This window comes from Fundulus heteroclitus, chromosome 22 (assembly GCF_011125445.2).
Source record: "Fundulus heteroclitus isolate FHET01 chromosome 22, MU-UCD_Fhet_4.1, whole genome shotgun sequence".
Lineage (NCBI taxonomy): Eukaryota > Metazoa > Chordata > Actinopteri > Cyprinodontiformes > Fundulidae > Fundulus > Fundulus heteroclitus.
Genome location: NC_046382.1, coordinates 11,298,349 through 11,315,129, shown reverse-complemented (window position 1 = coordinate 11,315,129; position 16,781 = coordinate 11,298,349). Strand labels below are relative to the sequence as shown.

The 16,781-nt window shown below is 43.0% G+C and overlaps 1 protein-coding gene across 1 annotated transcript in view; it reads right to left on the bottom strand.

Moving 5' to 3' along the window:
• Positions 1-16,781, bottom strand: part of thada (THADA armadillo repeat containing) — a 136,783-nt gene that overhangs the window by 4,545 nt on the left and 115,457 nt on the right. The window contains exon 37 of the mRNA XM_021316329.2: positions 2,641-2,816. Within this exon, the coding sequence (XP_021172004.2) occupies positions 2,641-2,816 (176 nt within the window). The remainder of the gene's footprint in view (positions 1-2,640; positions 2,817-16,781) is intronic.

The following is a 16,781-nucleotide window of genomic DNA, read 5'->3' as shown; positions in this document are numbered from 1 at the left end:
AGGGATCATATTTCTCCTGTTTTAGCTTCCCTTCATTGGCTTCCTGTTAAATCAAGAATAGAATTTAAAATTCTCCTTCTAACGTATAAAGCCCTTAATAATCAAGCTCCATCATATATCAGAGCTCTGATTACCCCGTATGTTCCTAACAGAGCACTTCGCTCTCAGACTGCAGGTCTGCTGGTGGTTCCTAGAGTCTCTAAAAGTAGAATGGGAGGCAGATCCTTTAGCTATCAGGCTCCTCTCCTGTGGAACCAACTCCCAGTTTTGGTCCGTGAGTCAGACACCCTATCTATTATGAATGTCTGAAATCTAAGACTAATGTTAAAACTTTCCTTTTTGACAAAGCTTATAGTTAGAGTGGCTCATACCCTGAGCTATCTCTATAGTTGTGCTGTGATAGGCCTAGGCTGCTGGAGGACATCAGGGTCTAATTTTCTCACTCTACTGATTTCTACTGTTCTTCAGTCTACTGTTCTCCAGTTTTGCATTGTATTACATTGAAATGACTGTCGTAATTTCAGCTTTTAACTTTTGCTCTCTCTCTTTTTCTTCATAGTAGGTACACCTGGTCTGGCGTTCTGTTAACTGTGACATCATCCAGAGAAGACGGCTCACCCGCTACTTCCATCTAATGTAGAACAGATTACTAGATCAATGTGTGCTTCTGTGCTTTTTTGTTTCTCTTGTTGTGTCTCTGTTCTGTCTTCTGTAACCCCCAGTCGGTCGAGGCAGATGACCGTTCATACTGAGCCCGGTTCTGCCGGAGGTTTTTCCTTCCCGTTAATGGGTGGTTTTTCTTCCCACTGTCGCTTCATGCTTGCTCAGTATGAGGGATTGCAGCAAAGCCATGGACAATGCAGACGACTCTCCCTGTAGCTCTACGCTTCCCCAGGAGTGAATGCTGCTTGTCGGGACTTTGATGCAATCAACTGGTTTCCTTATATAGGACATTTTTGACCAATCTGTATAATCTGACCAAATCTGTATAATATGATTGAACTTGACTTTGTAAAGTGCCTTGAGATGACATGTTTCATGATTTGGCGCTATATAAATAAAATTGAATTGAATTGAATTGAATTGCGTGTAATGCATCATGAATGTAGATGCTGAACCATGAGTTTTATTGCTTCAACAGACATCAGAGCAACAACCAATGAACAGTGAGTTACCGTGTTATTAATGCTCTTATTACCTCTAAAGAGAGAGAAAGCAATGGAGTAAAAGAAGACAGTTGTGGAAACACTTAAAACCAGTGGTAGTTGATGATAAGGCTGGTTTTTCCACAAGGATTTCTCCTCCAGCGAAAGCCTCATGAAATTGTTTTACAAATAATTAAATGCATTTTCTTTATTGCTGTTGTCATTCTCCCCGGTCTTCTTTTTTCTGGGGGCTGTGGGAACGACTCGTGTGCGCAAACAGAAGGAGACGCCACAGAGTGGAAGCCAAACGTTTGACAACGTACGCACACTCATCTGTCCAGCGTCTGTCTACGATAAAATATATGAATTTAGACCTCAAATAAACCGTAAATGGAATGGAAATGCTGAAAAATCTAAATTCTGACACATTTTTTTTACCTTTTATTTCGTAACCTATGCTGCAGTTTTGATGGGGTGACGCCTTAAGGCCCTCTATTTACAAGCCGGCACTACTCATAACCCGAGGGAAAATTCAACAATAATCCGATTTTCTCTGAAAGTTGATCTTTGGTCATGACAGAGCGAACCTAGCGGTCGATTCGTCAAGGTCACGAGATTTTCCCGACTAGTTAATCACAAAAGAACTTGCACAGACTGAACCTGGCTTGAAATGTTTTCAACTTGTGAATATTCTTCCTCTCTGCAGAACGATGGACTCCAGATAGTTGGGAAAAGGCCTTATAACCCTCACCAATAACACTGTAACATTTGCCTCTCTACGTTCACTGCTGATGTCTTTCCACCTTGGCGTTGTGTCAATTTAAAGATTCATCATTTATTTAAAGAGCCGGTCACACCGATGATGATTAATTAGACGCATCTGGCTGCTACATTCCTTCTTAAAATGTAAACAGCTGAGTTTAACTGGTTTTATTTATTTGATATTTGAGGTTAAATATAGAGTATTTTAGAGCCTGGAAAAGACCGAATCGTTTTTATTATGCCCCGTTACATAAAAGCCCAGAATAAAACCAGGGTGTACTTTCTCTCCATTATCACTGTGCATTTAAAGGTTCACGACCTTGGCTTATATCTTTGTAGAGAGCCCAAATAAGCAGCGGTTTGCTGTTCATCCAACGGGCAGCCTGGCAGTGTGGGTGGAGAGCAGAAACCTTGGTGTCTAACAACACGCTGCTGTTTTGTCTGCCAATGTGAGCAGAACTAAATAGGAGCAACAAGGTGGAAAAACTGGACTTTTTCTCATTTTCCAAAAAGGTTAAAACATAAAGCTTAAGCTCATGTCAACTAAACACACAATATGATATCCAGAAGTTTGAGTAGCCGTAAATGAATAAAAACATGAATGTGCCCTTGTTAAAGATAAACCTCATGGGTTGTAGGGTGTTATTTTGGATTTCAATGTGTGAAACCATCTTATTCAGACAATGGTATCATCAGAGAACAGGGAAGGTCACCGTCAACCAAAAAGGCTCACCAGACAGGAAGATTCGTCTGCGTCCTCCTGATCGTTGCCTTCTTCATCTCCCATCAGCCACCGGGTGAGGGCAAAAACCCCCGCAGCCAGCTGCCCCCAGAGCTGGAACATACGACACAGGAGCTCCACGCCCAGGTCCAAAGCTGCTGGAGCACAAACGGACACACCTGCAGCATCTGAGGACAACAAAAACATATTCACAGTGCTATAAAAGATGCCGTGCAATTAATTAGAAGATGTTTGGTTTTCTAAAAGAGAACAATAACGTTAGGGAACATTAAATTGCTTTACCCAATCGGCCGGCTGATGAAGGAACGCCAATTCATGGGTGTTGTGAATGGCGCTGTAGAAACACACTTAACTGAACAGAGGAGAGCAACCAGGTGTGGTTGTAGCTGAAGATGGGGGTGGCTATCAACTGCAGACAGGCCGGTATAGCAGGCAGCGCTCTCCTGCAGAGCCAGAAGCCGTTTTAGCTTCGTTTTGTTGCCTTTTCCTAAGGGCTGGCTGGTCACACAGACCGCATCTATGAGCTACATAACTTCTGTGCCACAAACGATGCATGTTGAATACCTTTGGAGTTCCAAAAAAAAGTAAAAAACAAAGCAACTGGACTTTTTTTTTTTCCCGTAGTTGAAGACGTTTCGCTTCCTCTCCAGGAAGCTTTCTCAATTCAAAAAGAGGAGTGGACCAGTTTCGGTTCAATCTGCTGGCCTAATGGCTTTAATGACCGCCCATTACTAAGGGGTGGACCTGTTTCTGTTGTATTTGCATGTTCTCTAAGCCATTACAAGGCCTTTGTTTGGGCAATATAAAGCTTGGTACTGCACATTACTCCAGACTTTTTGAATTGAGAAAGCTTCCTGGAGAGGAAGAGAAACGTCTTCAACTACGAAAAACAAGTCCAGTTGTTTTGTTTTTTACTTTTTTTGGAATCACCATGACCTGGATGACTGAGAATCTTCACCAGCATAATACCTTTGGAGCAACACCGATGGGTCGAGTTCAACCCCCCTATGCCCACTCGGGTCACTGCAGAACCCACTGTGAGGCAGGAAGAATTACAACCGGGACATTTTCCTGCAGGTATCAGTATTCAACACTTCCTCTACGGCCTCTTTTTCTTACCTTAGTGACGGCACCTTTTCCAACTGGTTTAGGGTGTCAGGAAGTCACCCAACAGAACCAGCCATGCAGAGTTTCCATACATGAAATGAGCCTCCAGGGGTGTGGCACAGACATGGAGAGGTACGCGAGAAAACTGTGTGGGACACTTTCTACCGATTGTTTTAGAGAACCTCAGATAACCTCAGTGTAGAGATCCTTTTTTTCTGGTGGCCCAAGCGCTTCATTATATACAGCTCTACAGACCAAAGGCACAACTAGCCGTAACCGTATGGCCACCTGCCTAATAGCACGGTGGCCGGCCTTTTGCTGCCAAATCCAACCTGTTAATCAAGGTATGGACTTCACAGGTAACCTGACGCCGCCAGATAGATTTGCTTCGCATATCCATCTGGAAACCTTCCCTTGAAGTAATTTTGGGAAGGGGCGAAAATACTGGTTAGCTGATTGGCCTATGTTGGTGATAGACAACCCAAATAAACCAATCAGATCAATGAAGCATATGACGTAATCGTCAACATGCTTCGTCGTCGCTCTGTTACGAGCGACGACGAAAACACAACCACAAGCCAAGCTACTCTTGCTGCTGCAGGTAAAGGCTCGTTAGCTCAGCAAAGAAATACTCTGTAATGCCGATAAAACTTGCTCGATAGCCACGCTATCGCTAGTTTCATCGGCTGAAGCCGCCATGTTCTTTAGACTGAACTGTCGCGCTTCTCGTTGCGTCACACCTCAACCCGCCTCAAAGCCAACGCTGATTGGACGTTCGTTTGGTGAACGGCTCCAAATTTTCTTTAACGGAGAGTAGCCAGACTGATCTGCGAGTGAAACCTTGAAAGCTCGCGAGATCAGGATGGTCTCACAAGGCTACTTCACAGGACCCTTCAAGGTGTTCTGCAGTATCCACAACAAAGATGTAAAGCCCGGTTCACACGGACTCTTTCAATGCAAACGGGGCACTTCAAATAGTCGGTTGATTATCAAAGCCTGGGAGACACCACACTTAACGATAAAAAAACTGTGGAGGAAACAGGTTTTATCGTACAGTGTGTGGTGTCCGGTCAGACCGCGAGCACAGCACGCCACGCATGAGCAGATTTCACTCAGGATCACTCAGGTGTCTGATGGGAAATCTTGCGAATCATCTCAAGATCAAATGTTCAGAGTAAACAAACATGGACGACCAGGAAGAATAATGGCAATAGTTTGTGGACTGATTTTAATGGAGAAAAAACATAACAAAAAGAAAAGACGCTGGTTATGGAAGCAGAGACAGCGGCACCAGGGGTCTGTACGCTCAGTGGACTATGATATGGAAGAGAGTTGGGTTTTTTTTCTCTCAGGGTTTCCCTCACCTTGTTTTCTGATTGGCTACACATCTCATTCAACAGGCTGCATGGTTGTTTATCCTCGGGGAACACCACACACGCTAGGATACCGGGGCAAGACAATCCAACATGTTGAATATCCCCGATTTGAGTTCTGAGCGGTCCCGACGTTCCACTGAGCGAACCTGATCCGTCTTAACACGCCACAAACGGCAGAAATGTCTCTTAAGATTATCTTAAGACCCACCCTGACAGTCGGGCCTGTCAGAAGGGGAAGATCGGGGCAAAAATTGGGCTAAAAACACTGACGCGTGAACCAGCCTTTAGCAGAAGAGCCTTTAACTCCTGGAAATTGCATGGTGGGTTCTTCATCAATCAGACTTGTTGACTCGGCACAGAACATCGCACAGACGCTCAAATAGATTGAGATCTGGTGAATTTGGAGGCAAAAGTCAACAGCTGAAAAAATGTGGATACGGTCCCGAAATCCTCGCTGAACCATCTCAGCGGCTGATATGTCAAAGTAACAGGAAGAGAACCCAAGGTTTCCTGGCAGAACATTGTCACAAGCACCCAGCAGACGGTTGCCAGGTTTTTATCCAGGTAAGAGACACACACATAACAATCCACATGATTTACAAGAAAGTATGACATATCGTACCATGCCATCATCTTTCATTGGTCTCAGGTCCAGTGTTGATCCTTGCATTCCCGTTGCTAGCAGTTCGGGTAATGGACAGGAGTAAGCACTGGCATCCCGTCTGTACTGCAGCGTCTGACACCTTTCCACCAGAATCTTCAGGAGTTTAGGGCTACTGCAGCTCCTCTGTTGGATGGGACAACGAGCCTCGGCTGTCCTTTGAGACCTCAGGGGTTCATCGTCGTTCACCATTGACAACGGAAGACCAGGAACCCTCACAAAAGGTGCAGATATGGAGATGTTCTGACCCAGTCGTTGAGCCATTACGCTCTTTTTAAACCCATAAAGATCCTTACCGGGATTTTTCCTGCTTCTAATGAATCGGCTTTAAGGACAAAATGTTCGTCTGCTGCCGAATCTATCCCACCCAAGAGCAGGTGCCACGATGGAGACACAACCAGTGTTATTCACTTCTGTCAGTGGTCATAATTGCTGCTATTGGCTACTTCGTGCCAGTCAAACAGCACCAGCGTTTTCCTTTAAACAGGATTTTCCAGATCCTTGGCACAGGAAAGCCCTTTTCCCTGTGCATTCTTCTACTCGTACCGTCAGACTAGTTTAGTTTAGTGTGTGGTCGTGCGGCTCATTCGGATGATTGAATCCCGTCCTCAGCAGGCCATCAAGTTTAGCACGAGCCTGTTAATGATCCATTCATATAAATCAGCCGTGTTTTTTAAAGTGGAGAAACATGTAAAACATACAGGGCAGTGGGTTCCAAGAAGCGGGGTATGGAAATCGTGCTCAAATGTTTGCTGGTTAATAAATAAACTGTAATCAGAGAACTTATGGAGATTGACAAAAACCTGCTGGGACGAGGGGAAAGAAACAAAGAGCAGCAGGCATAATGAGCCCAATCTGCACCTAAGCTGGCTGCAGCGGAGGCTACCCGCGTTTCTGCAAGGCTACCATTACACCCCGACCATGCAGAGCACATGTTGAGAAGGAGGAGAAGATTAGGCATGAAACTTGGACATGTTCTCACTGTAAGTAATGCAGGCCTGACGCCGCAATCCAAACTTGGTGTTAATGTGCATGCGTATTTTCTTTAGGGCTTGGACGGCCTTCCGAGAAACAAAACTATAACTCATGTAACCAGCCATCAAGAAGGGGCGTGTATGAGAGGCTTCAAAAATATACTGGGAGCTGCTGCTGCTGCATGGCAAAATATGAATTCATCGCCGACGGCTGCTCCAGGCTTTGCACGAAGATGCTCCCCCCACAGATTTCTACTGATTTAGCTTTTTATGGTCACAATTAAGTGTTTCTGCTCAACAAACTAATGTTAGTATCAGACAAAGACAACATGATTAAAATACAACAAGCTGTTTTGAATGGCTATTTCATCAATAAATCATGGCCCTGTGTGAAAAACCAATGTCCCTCTGAACTCGTTCACTAGTTCCTTCTGCCGCCGAGCATTTGCCCAACTAGAGGTTGAACTTTTCACATCACCGTTAAGACAACTGTGCCCCACTCTTCTCTGCACAATTGTGTTTATTTCAATTAAATTCAAAAATACTTTATTTATCCCAGAGGGAAATTAAATGTTCATGTAACTCATTTGGTCAAGGAGGTATTATAGATGCTTGTTGGGTCAAGAAGTTATTATAGATGCTGATGGCTGTGGGCAGGAAAGATCTCCTGTAGCAGTTTCATTTCACAACCAATCTGTAGAAACCTTTGACTGAAGAGACTCTGTTTTCCAATGACAACGTCATGAAGAGGATGTTGAGGATTGTCCATAATGTTCTTGATTTTATGCAAAATCCTTCTATAATCACCTTTGGGAATTTTTTTTTCATGCCACGGCATCTCAACAAGATTTACATTCAGATTCTTACTAGTTCACTACAAACCCTTCATGTTGTTCATCTGGGCCATTCAGAGGTGGACTTTGTGCTCTGGATTACTGTTCTGCTGGATAACTAACGTGTGCTTGAGGTCTGAAGTCACAAACTGATGGTCGGAGCTTCTCGTTCTGCATGTTCTGCTCTATTGGAAGAAACAAGAAGCCCCAACCATCACACCACCACCATTGTTGGCTGTCAGTTCTTTGTCTGAAACGCTCTTAGTTCTACACCAGATGTAACGGGTCAGACACATTCCCGTACAAAGGGGCCCGGTTTGTCTTATCAGCTGCATAATGTTTTACTTTAGTATCCTCCAGACATCTTTTGGCAAACAAGAGACATGCCTTTGTTTTCTGTTAAGGCACAAGTGGTTGTGTTTTATCAATGCATCTCCTTCCTGGTCCAGCCCAGCATATCTCAGTAGCTGTATTTACACTGGGCACTAGTCTCCTTCATATTTATTCAAGAGAGAGAGAAGAGGAAATCTTTATTGGTCATTGCAATTGTGCATTCCAGCAAAATTTGCATTTAACCCATCGCTTAGGGAGCAGGGGGGCAGAGGGAAATATTGAACTACTGAGAAAAATACATGATTAAATGGGTCAAAAGTGGACCGTTGGTGAATGTGAACCTATAGATAAGGACAAAGGTAGTTATTTTTCCATGAATTAGTGCAGCCACAGTTTCCCCTTTACGTAGACGACTACTGAATGGTTACAATGTGAACAGGAGGGCAATAAAATTAATGATATGTCCCCTTTAAGATGTTTTAGCCTGTTAGCTTTCCGTTTGAGTGGTTTCTGTTTTATAAAGGTCTGGTAGAAATTAGAAAGTAACTAATTTGTGTGTGGCCAATCACAGTGAATCAATGATCTAACAAAAGCATTTAGCACTGTCATTTGTGAATATGATTTGTGTAGATTTTATCACAGGAATTGTTTAATTAGTTCTTTCCTAATGCCATGCTGTGTTGATGTGCAGGCATTTAGAGGCTGAAATGCAAAAAGGAGGAGGAGGAGAAGCAGAAGGAACAGCAGAGAAACAAAGCCAGCTCTCTGTGTGAGTGTTGCTCTCCCACCATGGCCTTTCTTACCACAGCTGTCACCCTGATAACACCACAGACTTCAAAAGGATTTGAGAGCCGCTAGCCAAAACACTACCACTGTGGGAATGGAGGAAGGAGCAGGAGACGCTGGAGGTGTACACCCCTCACCCCCCCACGCCTCCTCCTCCTCACCGCCGGCACACAAACAGTTAAAAACACAACAAACAGGTCCGGGACTGCGAGCCCAGATTGCTTTTCATCTCCAGAGAGGAGGCGTAAAAATCAGAGCACAGCGCGGAGGGAGAGGCGCTCTGTGAACTTACCGGCCCGCTGATTGTAGTGTATTAGAGGAGATTTAAGAGTTTAGGAGCCTGAGTGACAAATTCCTTTCTTTACCAAGAGGCCGCCTCTCTCTGAAACGGCCCTGCCTCTGATGTTAGGCCCTGAACGCTCCACACGTCTCCGCCTTCCCCAACATTCAGGGATATAATAGGAAATTTTAGCTGCATGCAGTTTATCGTCTTTCCCTCAAAGGTTTCACACATCGCTTGACTTAATTTTCCCTCCTTGAGCGTTTGCAGCCAAATGCCTCCTTTCTCAAGGGGATAGTCTTTCCCCTGGTTGGCAGCGTGTGTGTGTGTGTGTGTGGGTTTGCTGCTGAAAGACCGTGAATCTGCTTCGACAATCTCCGTTGGTGAATGAATGGAAGGAGCCTGAATGTGTTGAAGGGGCGGAGTCTCCTGCTGCTGGCCCACACAACGCTGGTCGACCTTGTCCTGTCTGAGGAAACTGCCCCAAACTAGCAGTTTTATAAGTGCTTTAAACTTTTGGTGTTTCCTCAGTACCAACGCCTTTACGAGCTTTGATGATCAGTATGTCCATGTCCATAAAAGATGTGCACTGTGGAACATATTGGATGGTGAATTATAATCAGATAGAGTCAGTAAACAGAGGCATGGATGAACTACTCAACATTTTAAAGTATAAATACCAAACTTCATTATAAACTTATGGATTGATGGAAAGATGGGTGGGTGATGGATACGTGGATGGACTATCGGAGCTTTGGGTCAGTAGCAATCTTATTTAAATGTCCGTGAACAATAAAGATGTTTTACACATCAGTTCCCCGATAGGTCCCATTGTGCCTTTCATTATTTTTATGGCAACTTGCTATTTTCCCATTATAAACACCGTCTCGCAAGAACAAACAGGACACACAATTATCACGGTAGGAGGCACTTGGTATGTGATAACCTGGACTTTGCAGCCCTCATTTCTTCTGTATCCTACTAGTTTACAGCTTGTTTTTGTTCCAAATATTCAAGTTTCACTGAATGATTTTGGAAATTTCAACCAAGCCTGGGTGTTCTGTGTGGTGGAAGGGGCTTTCGTATTGCAGCCTTTACATTTTAGTTGATGTATAGACTGCAGAACCAGTACTTAGTGTTGCTGCGAGTGTTTTGGCAGATTGTCCAGTTTCCATTTTGTCATCAGTTTTTATAAAACCCAAGTCTCATACGTTAATCCATTTATTGCAATCTGCCATAAACGATGTTGTGGATGCTTTGTAATCTTCTACTTGACTGATACATCAGTGCAGACCCTTTTGGACCACATAACTTGTCCACAAACCTCAGGGAAATCCTACCAGGGCAGCTAAACCTAAATTCAGGTTAACTTTAACTGATGTTAGGTGCAAAGTCAAAGACATAATCCGGAAAAGACGTGTTATAACTGTATGCATATTTTAACATTGATGTTTTTTGGTGATAAGATGTGGAATTATCAGTTATTGTAAGCTTTAAAAGAGTCACATCAAGTAAAATCCATGTTTTTAGCCCTTAAATACATTTTGTTGTATACTTGGAGTCTTTACGACACTGAATTCTCCATTTTCCGTTTGGCTCCTGTTTTTCAAGCCGTTCAGTTTTTTTTTTCTATTCTCTAATTAGTGAAGTGCCCCGTTTATATTGAAAGAGACCGGCATTAAAACTAGTTGCTCTCTTCGCACCTCAGATCAGGGGTAAAATAGGAGGTGTGGCGCAACAATAATGAGGAACTCAGACCAAATACCAGACCACAACTGAATGATTTAAATATGAAAAGGTTTTGAAAGCATCACATGTTCAATTGAAATTGGAACGAGAAAGCAAGCAAAACCACAAACGGAACAGATTAATAGCTCGTAACACGCAATCTCGCACAGAAAACAATCTGATAATGTGTTTTATCAATTTACATTTTGAATTTCCTTCCTGGTGCAGCCCCGGCTTATCTCAGTCATTATATTTAACACTTAGTATTATTCTAGTCTCCTTTATACTTACTCTTGTTGGGATAAATACATTAAGCACTCCAACATGAGGAAAATATCAAACTAATGAGAAAATACGTGACTAAATGGGTCAAAAGGGGACGTTTGGTGCATTTAAACCAATAGGTAAGGAACAAGGTAGTTATTTTCCATGAATTAGTGCAGCCAAACTGTTTCTCATCAACAGTTGTGCCATTAGAGTCACCTGAGTGAATTAAAAAGGACCTCTGCTGCTCCGTAATCCACACTGAGCCACTGCAGCTGGGTGGGGTGTCAGATGTCCCATTGAGAGGAAGGTCTGGGGTAGGGGGGAGTTCGCTGGTGGCATGTCAGGGTAGTGAAATCAGAGAAATCCCAAACACTTCCCTCTCCACACTTTTCCATGTGTCCTTATGTTTGCAGACGTTCATTCTTTCAGCTGATTGTTTTTACCTTCTTGTTGCCCAAAGCATGTAAATCTCTCAGCTACATCTGCCAGTCAAACAGTCAGGGTTTATTTACTACTACCAGGATACACAGTGAGGTCCGTACAACAGACGTAACAAGGCTCTACAACGCCTTAAATATATTAATGTCACATACGTCAAACTTTATTGTGTCTCATTGACATTTTATGTGATAAACCAACATCTCATTCATTTCAATTGCAGCAACACTCACTTTCCACATCTAGAGAAAATTTTACATATTGGACCAGACTTTGATTAGGCCATTCTAACAGGTGAATTTGCTTTGACCTAAAGCATTCAATTGCAGCTCTGCTTGTACATCTGTACATTTCTATTCTATATTTAGGGACGTTGCTCTGCAGGATGGTGAACCTCCACCTCAGCCTCAAGTCTTTTGTAGCCTCTAGCTGTCTTCTTTCCAGGACTGTCCAGGTTTTTGCTCTGTTCCCCTTTGACTGACCAGCTTTTCTGTCCCTGCTAAAGAACCTCCATGTTTGCAGTCAACCTCTGCATCTGAGGATCGAGTAAGGTGATCTTCTGCTGCAGTATGTGGGTTAGGATTAGGGCTGGACGATAATTAAATAATATATTGATCGATAGACGTGTGGTTCAATGGAAAAAAAGGGGACAACCGTGCATTCTAGCCCGTCATTTAGGTTAATAATACAGTCATTACATCCTCCCAACCAATCACAAACACAGAGCCAGAAAAGCTCCTTCACCAAGCTTTAAACAGTTCAGAGAGCATAGGGGTTATTTTTAAGACTTACAGTTTTGGTAAAAAGTTGGTGGAATGAAGGGTTGAGTCAATTTGTTTAAAGATGAGTCATTAAGCAACAGCATAGAATGGCGAGGGCTGCACTTAAAATATTTGTTTTGAATGTTTTGATAATTGTCGATATCGATCAATCTGGTTCCTGTTTTATGCTTTTTTTCTATATCATCCAGCCCTAGTTAGGATGTTGTGGAGCTCCCCTGTAGAATAGGGAGGAATCATGTTGCTACTTCGCTCCCTCAGTGGTTGATAATGGGGTACCGCGCGCGAGCTATTTTTAGAAACACAACGTCACGATGACGTCACATCACGTGGTACGCAGTGGGGCAAACTCCGGAAACCCGCCGCTGCTTTGCTGTAAAAGAGACGTGCGTTAGCCTAGGTTTTACTCGGTAAACGACTGCTTTTTCCAAATCTAAGACCATGGTTCTTAAACATTGTTGCTATGGAACGTGCAACAGCGACTCGAGGTACGCTGATCGGCCGCATATGAAGGATGTTTTCTTCAAGACTGCCAAGGAGAAATGTGTGCGCTTGGAACACCGGGGCGGTCGGCCTACACAACAGTTCAACCCGGAAAAAAGTTACCAAATTCAAGTACATATGTAGCAAGCATTTTGTCGGAGGAAAGGGCACAACCGAAGAACATCCTGACCCAATTCCAGCGACATCAAGTCAAGGTAAGAGTATTTTGGTGGCCGACATGTTAATAAAGTAGCGCCTGCTACCATGATAGCATATAGGCTATCATGGTAGCAGGCGCTAACATGATAGCCTGCTACCAGGATAGCTTACTCAAAAACATTTCAAATGAGACAAACATTAAACATATACCCATTCCTGGACGGTGATTGCAAACAACAACAAAAAACGGCCGACACTGCCATGATCGGCGCGCAGGAAAAAAAAACAAAGCTTACCGTTCATCAACTCGGCCAGTTTTCCAGTCTTTTTAAGCCCTCGACACTCAAGCCATCGTTTGAGCTGAAGGTTGGTGTGTTCTTCGACAGTTCGACCAGTAATCCGTGTGCCTGGGACATCGTCTTGGGAAAGTTTAAAGGCTGTAAAGTCGGTCATATCGCTGGTTCTGTTGCGCTTGTAATAGCTGGGTTATCCGTGCTTTCTCTCCTGTATGCCCTACCTAAGCGGCAAAAGGGGCGTTGCTCTTGAGACGGTGACGTCACGTGCGCGGTACCCCATTGGTTTATCAGAAGAAGAAAAAACTATCTGAAAAACTAAAATGGACTGATTTTATTTAGCGCTTTTTTTTAGTCATACCGACGACTGAAAGCGATTTGTACTGTAGCCACATTCACCAACTAATAGACACACATTCATAACCAGCTACTCGGATCGGTAGACAACTTCGATTTAAGTGCCTTGCCCAGGGGCACAATGCCATGTCACATGGGGGAACTGGAATTAAATCCACAACTTTCCGATTATGAGCCAACTAGTTTCCCCAGTGAGCCGCAGTTGCACCGAGTGGAAAAGGATCGGCGGTGAAGAGTTTAGCTGTAATGGCACTGTGCCCCCATCAACTCTGGCTGGCATTCCCGCAGCATGACACTGCCACCACCACCAGATTTCTCCAGTGCGTTCACACTAAAGTTCACGGAAATACACAAAGCTTATTGTTGTGACAAAGTGTGGAAAAAGTTTAAGCGTCATGCATGTTTCTTTTAGGATGCCAGTCAGTCTTGCGTTCCACGTGAAGACGGGCCTTCAGGCTGCATAAAAGCAACGTTGCTTTCGCCTACCAACACAAAAACACACGGCGGCACCTCCTCCTCCTCCAGCAAGGGCCGAGAGGCGCAGTCTTTCTTCTTCAAACGAGCTGTCAGGTTCTCAGCGTGTGCTGCAGACGCTGGGCTGGAGCCGAGACTCCAGGAAGCCAAGGTGTGAGATAGAGAAAGAGGTGTGAAATAAAAACACACACTTTACAGCCCCAACTTCCTCTGGTGATGGGAGGGGGGGGGGGTGTCGTTGTAGTGCAGAGAGACCAAGGGCAACAACAGCAACAGGAAACATGACAGCACAAAGCGCTAAAGTGTTGGTAGTGTTGGGCATTACCATAAAAGTGATGGTCTGGGAGCATCCTGGAAGCTCCTGGTTGGCAGCGTTTAGTCATCAATCTGATTTTGGCTGAGTGAAAGGATCGAATGCAAGTCAAAGGCTGCCCCAGCAGGACGCCGACACGGGCTCTAAAGGGAAAACCCTCCATTATATGCAGTCGTTCGCTGCCTACCGGAGAGGATTTACACATCAGGGGATCATGTTCAGGAGTGGGCTTATAAATACGCCACGAGAGCTTTGGTGACATTATCTCTCCAAGTTTAAATTGAATAAATGGTTGCAAGAGTCACTGTATAAAGTGTTTAAGCCCTTCATTTAAACAGGAAAAGACGGTGCCTAGTAGTACATAAACTTCAGACTAACAAAGTTGTGCATAATTGTAAATATTAAATGGTTTTCAAACTATTTTATAGATACAAATCTTAAAAATATGCGCCTCATTTGTAATTAGCCCCTCTGTGGGAATACTATGTAAAACATGTAGTGGAGTTAAAAATATTTAAGCTATATTTAAGTCCTTTTAGGATACGTTTCTACCAACTCTGAACTCCCAAAAGACTGAATGTTTGGCTCATTCTCCTTTGCAGAAGGAGAACATCTGGGAACATCAACTTTTAAGTTTTGCTTCAGATTCAAGAACCTTCTATTCTCATCGCGTGTTACCGTGGTGACATTTTGTATTTTTTCAGACAAACACCGGCTTAGGATGCACACAAACAAAATGTACAGATGGACACAACAGACAGACTTTTTTCTTTTTTGTTTAAGTATAGAGATGAAGTCTGTCAGCTGGCTGCACTGGTCAACCACACTTCCTGAGAAGCCCAAGCGTGCAAAATAGTCTTTAGGGTCTGCTACTGTGTTGCATGAATTAATCACAAAGATTCTTTGATACATTCATGCCTGCAGTAAAGTCGTACTAGTAAACTTCAACCTTCATATAGAAAACTGAGCAATGAAAATTTCCTGATAAGTTAGAGAATGCAAATATGCGTTCACAGTAGTGTTATTGTAGCATGTAACAGGCTCAGTCTTCTCAGCAGGGGGGAACAGCCACTGAGCTATATAATACACTGCAGTGCTGATTTTGCCGAAAAACTGAAGTCACTGGCCGCCATCTTGCTACTCCCGACTCTCACAGAATCCCATAGGATTTGCTTGGAATAACAAGCAGTTTTCTGGCTGTGTGAAAACGTTTCACTGGTAATTGTACAGTCAGTGGATGTACTAACACTATCAACTACTAGGAAATTAGGTGCTGAAATATTTTACATGTTATTCATATTAAATATATATAAATGTATATATAAGTACGTGTATATGTATATATTTATATATATGTATACACATATGTAAATATATGTTTTTGTATATTGTTATTTATATATTTATAAATTTTAAACATATATATTTAAATGAATAAAATGCAAAATATTTCAGCACATGACTTTCTCAGTACTTGATATTTTTAGAACATAACATAAAAGTATATGGCATTTGACATTTTAAAAGTCATGACATGAGAAAATCCTCGTTATTCGATGCTGTAGCGCACATATTCCATAGTTACTGGGGGGAAATGGGGAGTACCAATATGGCGGCTGGTGGCTTCAAAGCGACTCGTTCAAACAGACGGTGATTAGCACTCCAGTGTATTATATAGCTCAGTGGGAACAGCCCACACAACTTTTGTGAAGAACCTGTTTTTGAGCCTATTAGTTTTGGATTTGATGTTCCTGAATCGTCTACCTGATGGAAGAGGGGCAAACGGTGCATCAGAATCAGAACTATGCACTTACTAAAGGTCTGGAAGTTTTCTCTTGGTATTATCACAGAGAGTCCCTTTGGCAGTTCTTTTAAATCCTAAATGAATAAGAATAAATGTAAAATATTTTTAAATTATCTTAAATCTGATGTTCAGAATAAAGGTGATAAGTTTTTAAACATGACTACAGATCTAGGGTTTCAAGCTCTAACCACTTTATAATCAGTCTTTAACACGGACCTGCTGAAGCCACAGGTTAAGCTTTTTTTGATTAGAGGTGCAAAACAAATGTGCTCTACTGAAACCTGGGCATCTCTGGAGTTGTGTGACTATTATAACAGTCAAAAAGAAGCAAATTTAGTAAACTATTAACTATTTGTCTCACTATCGACCAAAACAAACCACTTCAACAATTTTGGTACAATAACTGCAGCTTCTGCAAACATAATTATTCCCCCAGCAGGTGGAATAATAATAGGGTGGTTTTGTTGCTGTTCTTGGGTGCCCCCTGCTGGCTGGCAGACCTAAATCAGCCGCTCCGTTTGCTTATGCCTGAGCCCGGCTCCGGGTTACCAAACAAAGTATTTACATATTTGCCCTGATGCATATTCTTCTTTAGCCGTTTTAAAGTACGAGATGAAATAAAACGTATCTAAATCTAAAGTTGCATCTTCAAACACCTGCTTCACGGACTCATACCTCATATAATCT